A 5,216-nucleotide genomic window follows, 5' to 3' on the forward strand; every position below is an offset into this window, starting at 1 on the left:
TTTTCCAAAAAAAAAAAAAAAACTAGAACAGAGATTCTGCAAAAATGTTATGACCTTCAGAATCATATAAACCCTCCATACGGAGGGTCAGTATAAGCAGGTAAAGGTTGTTGCTGAAAAAATTAATTGGGTATCCATAGGCACAGGTGTTTAATGGTAAGGAATGAAAAAGGCGTGTATTAGAGAGGTTTAAGGATCCTATAGGTGTTGTCTGCTCTCAATCAGAAAGAATGGTCAAGCATCTTACCAAGAATAAAGAGAAAGGAAGCACTGGAAGGTTGCAGTGTAGTCTTTTTTTTTTTTTACATAGAAATACATTATGTGTTTCCTTTGGAAGTGCAAAAATCATTAACATAAAAGAGCAAATAACTGTAATGCATGTTCTTTATTATGCTAATTTTCTCTACAATAAGCTAAAAATGCAGCATTTTTATGACATAAAAAGTAAAAAATTTTATGCAATTTATGAATCAATATGGATCATCATGTTTTAATTATTGATAGGCATGTTTATAGTAGTTTTCTTAGAATTTTTTAATTTATTTTTTAGATACTGGTCACTATGTCTTTTAAATTGTTTGCTATGTTTAGCCAAATCTGCTTTAGAGTAAAAGTGGAAGGGCCAACATAAAAAAAAAAGAGTAATTGTTTGCCAAAGACAACATTTCCCCATTTTTCGATTTTAAATGTAATTTGTAAGTGGAAATCCCAGAAGTGTCCATCTGCTTGTACAGAAAGGCCAGTTTTATATCGTTCTTCAGTTGAGGTCATAATAATTTAGATACTCCCGGTCTTTAGGAAAGGTTGTGAAGTTTCAACAGTCGGTAGTGTTTCAATAAACCTGCAGTCATTTGTTTTTGGAGAAACAGAATTTGTGGTTTTCGTTGGCTGTGAGCCATAACCCTAAAAAATAAACACTTGAATAAACGCCGTCGGAACTGAATTTCCTCTTCTCAGATGCTCCATTTTAGCAAGATGCATCAGTTAAACTCAAGTTTATGTACTCAACAGGACACAAAACAAACACAGGAGGCTTTTAATGAGGTGATAGAGATTTATTGAGATACATTTAAGAGACTGCCTTTTCATGGTGTCCACACTGTTTACCTGAGGACGGCGACTCCTAGGAAGTCCAGCATCTGCAAGTAATTGTAAAACAGACAACAAAACAGACAATGTTTGGAGATTGAGGCTGGCTCAGGAGTTATAAACTAAAATATACATATATAGGACCATATAAACCTTTACTCATGGATAATTAAACTGCTAACACAGCTGCATCACAGTGATAGGAATCGACCATTTTTAGTGTTTAAATAAAAGGAACCCCAGATTAAAAAAAACAACAAAAAAACACTTGTGTGGTGGATACACACAGTACAGAAGTTAATATATACGGCTACCTAAGGAGACAGTTACTCCTTTATTACAGAATCAATGAGGTTTGAGACAAGGGGAGTGCGGGCGAAGCACTGCTCCAAACTGGTTTTAGTTTCAGTCCTTTTTTGGCATAAATACAGTAGCTTTCTCAGCTGTCACTTGCTAATTGAGTTTAGCAGGCGCATCGATGCCAGTCCAGGGGAGAGGGACACATGCAGAGGTGGGCATTACAGGGCTTTTTTGGATTAGGCTGACCTCGGGGCCGTTTTTCCACTCCAAGTCTGGTTACTCTGGACCGCTCTGCAGATCGAGGGGTAATGTTGCCTCAACAGGACATTCCTCCTTCCCCAGGACCTGTCTGAACAAGGCATCGTTTCATTCCCAGGATGAGGGCTTAAAAACTCAAAAACTCCTACGCTTTTGCAGCCGCTCGCATGTACGACTGTTGATTCTGTAAGGACACAAGCGAGCTGCAGCTTGGTCTGCGGTCGATAAAGCTGATCCTCCCTGACGAGAAAGACTACGTTCTGTTTGGTTATTTGTTTTGTTCTCCACATCATTTATCCGTTTCTCATCTTTGGTTTTTCTGTGCAAAATCAACTTGAGCAATTAGGGCTTCAATGATAATGAGAGAAAGTTCTCCTGAGGGAGCAAAAACTATTATAATAGGGTAATTACAGTGCCTGGCAAGAGTATTCAATATCCCTCGTACTGTTCTACAATGTAATATGTTGGGATTTTATATGACAGACCAACATGAAGTGGCACATATACGTGTAAAGTAATATCTAAAAAACCCACGAGTTTCTTACCGGAACTGTTTCAGCCTCATTTACTCTGACACCTGGAAATTAAATCCAGTGCAACCAATTGCTTGGATTCAATCCAGCTGCTACGCGAGGGCCTCCGAATATATTTTAGAAAACATTACTAAAGAAACAGGACCGCGGGGACCAACACGGAAAGCCGACAGGGTAGGAAATAAATCCATATCCTGAGCTGTAAACATGTCATGGCGTAATGTTCCACTGATCATCTTTAAATTGAAAGAGCGTGGCACAACTGCACAGGCCCTGCTGTCCGTGTAAACCGGGCCAGGCAGGGAGAGCGTTGGCGTTAATTGGTAAAGGAGCCGAGAGGCCTGCGGACCACGACCAGCTGTGCACTCAGGAAGGAAGAGGAAAACAAAATGTCGCAGCGTATACTCACAGCCAGAGTACCAAGGACTTTAGCAGTCCTGGTGCTTTACTGGGATGCATGTTAGTCTTTCACATAAAATCCTAACAAAAAACATTGAGGTCTTAACGTGGAAAAAAATGTGAAAAGCTTCAAGAGGGATCAAGACCCTGCATGGCACTGCACACCCAATTCTAAACATATACTTTATAATAAATCTCTGGGAATTAAACTATTTATTTCCTTGATGCACAGCTAATAAAAAGTTCAACCACCAGTGCTTTTTTTTTTTTTTTTTTTTGAATGGTGGTCAAAGTCAAGTCATCACACATACACAAATACAGGTGGACGATAATATGGCTCTGCTCCATTCATTATGTAAAACCAATGGCAACATAGCAGACAATAAAACAGGTTTCGTAGGCATGGCGATATAAGAAATACCAACCGTTTCCTGACAGATTTCCACACAGACACCCTAAACAACCAAGTTTTAAACACAGACAACATAAAACCGGTAAAACACAAACGGCAACTTAATTAAGAAGGATTGTGCAGAGAGGTATATACAGTCGTGGTAAAAAGAAAGTGCAACCTATCTAAATTCCCAGGTTTGCCATAAAGAAAAAAACAAAAGGTACGATGCTGGAACCTCTAAATAATTTGCTAAATATGAAATCATTTAGAGGTTCAAACTCTTAAAACAACAGACTGTACTTCTCACCCTGACTGCACGAAGGTCAAGTGGAACATCACACGTGATGAATTCCTTGAACCCAGCAAGGAATAGATATACCCAACATTCCTCTTTTTATTCTTTGCCAGCATCGTAATCTCTCCACTGTAGCCAGACATGCAATCTGAAGATGCACTTGTTACTCCGTGAGGCAGAAAAGCTTCTGTTCCTCTAAGGGATTCAGATCAGCTCAGTGATCAGCTTTAAACGCCTTCGGCTGGTTGTTGGTGAAAACTTCTCCCCCCCTCTCCCCCCCAAAATTAAAACAGTGTCTCCCTCTCTACTGCATCTTTCTCTCCTGCACTTTTTCCTTCCAGTATCGATGGCAAGCCATCTCAATCAGCTCCAGCCCTCCAGCTAGCTTCTGCTGGACGGTGAACACCACAATCATAACCAGGACGTAGAGCCGGAAGGAAGGCCAGAGCCACAGGCCAGCCAAGCAGAAAGCGATGAAGCCGCTCCAGTACACCAGCGAGGCCGCTTTGATCAGACCCACCCGCAGCTCCGACTTGCAAGGCGGCACTCGCGCGATGCCGTCCCTGTCGAAGCCCCGGGGCTGGCCCGAGTAGAAGTCGCGCAGGCGGCTCTCCTTCTCCGCCCAGCGCTCTCGACACCAAGACTCCAACTCTGCGGACGAGGACGGGAGCGAAGAAACCGGGTAGCGGCGGACGTGAAAGTGGATCTCGCGAGGGAATTCTCCTAAGACGAGGTGACGCTCTGTCTGCGGGATGTTCTTGGGGTACGCCACGGTGATGTCATGGACGGCGTCCAGATTGTCTCCTGCAGGAAAGAGGAAGATATAATCAAATGGGGGCAAATTTACTGACCCAGACATCGATATGGCAAGACAGGAGATTTATTTCCGTCTATGGTAAATTAATCAGCGAGGCAGAGATGCGCATTTTTCTCTTAAAATCAACCGACCGAATACTGACAAATCTGAATGTTTTCCCATGAATTAAATGCACTAAAACTAAAAACTTCCATCATTTTGGCTCCTTAATGCACGAACCAACAGATGTTTAGATCCAGGTGTTTGTCAGGCACACTCTCATTTGGACTGCGGTTGCCACTAAATACATCTTGTGTTACCATGTACTTTCCAATGATGTTATAACTGTTATTATTGCATATGTTTGTTGTTTTGGTTTCACGGTTTTGTGTTTTCTCTTTCTGCAGACTTCAAGGGAGTTGACTTGTGCTCTCCCTATGCTTCTTTATCTCCACTACTGCTACCTACTTACTTCCTTCCTTCCTTCCCTTTAAAACTCTTCCCCCACCGTTATCCATTTTTTCCCCATCTATTACATTTGAAATGAACCCAAAACAATTTCTAATAAAGTTTTCATGGCGAATGCTTTGCTTCTCACCTTGACTCTCTGTCCAGCAGTGAGTGCCACACTGCTGGACAGGACACATTAAAAAAAAAAAAAAAAACACCCGACAGAATGTGTGGTAATGAATAAAAAAATAAATAAAAATCTGATAAAGGTTAGTGATACATGATCTAATCTTCTGCGTTTTCATACATCCACCCTGTCCAATTAAAATAAAGATTTATTAGCCCATCAGCTGATTTAAAGCCACAGCAGCCTCTACATCCCTGCATATCTGCAGTGCCCTTATAATAAGCAGGGAAGGCTGAATTAAATATCAGATGCATGAAGGGACACCTGGCAGCGCCCGGTCCTGCACAGCTTAGGTAAAAATAGAGGTGGGAGGGGAACAGTAGAGCTGGACGAAGACAGCGCGCGCGTGTCATCAGTCTGCTGCGCAAAGACAAGAGGAGGAGAATTAGCTAAGTCATATGATATCGCAACACCTGCTAGGAGAGTTAGTGTCAGCATCAGCAAACAGTGCGAATGGGGGGTGAGACAGAAGGGCCAGATGTGGTATTAAAGACCTCCCTATAGGGGAGGAGAGG

At 41.9% G+C, this 5,216-nt stretch overlaps 1 protein-coding gene across 3 annotated transcripts in view; it reads right to left on the reverse strand.

Moving 5' to 3' along the window:
- Positions 1 to 1,042: 1,042 nt before the first annotated feature.
- The window catches only part of lclat1 (lysocardiolipin acyltransferase 1), a 15,975-nt gene continuing 11,801 nt past the window's right edge, over positions 1,043 to 5,216 (reverse strand). For 2 of the 3 annotated variants that reach the window (XM_008399774.1, XM_017302624.1), the window contains one exon: positions 2,838 to 4,072. In XM_008399774.1, coding sequence (XP_008397996.1) covers positions 3,573 to 4,072 — 500 coding nt within the window. In that variant the 3' untranslated portion in view covers positions 2,838 to 3,572. Of the gene's footprint in view, positions 1,140 to 2,837; positions 4,073 to 5,216 lie in introns of those variants that run through there. The other variant, XM_008399775.2, reaches the window with a different exon arrangement.

The sequence above is a fragment of the Poecilia reticulata genome, linkage group LG22, assembly GCF_000633615.1.
Source record: "Poecilia reticulata strain Guanapo linkage group LG22, Guppy_female_1.0+MT, whole genome shotgun sequence".
Taxonomy (NCBI): Eukaryota; Metazoa; Chordata; class Actinopteri; order Cyprinodontiformes; family Poeciliidae; genus Poecilia; species Poecilia reticulata.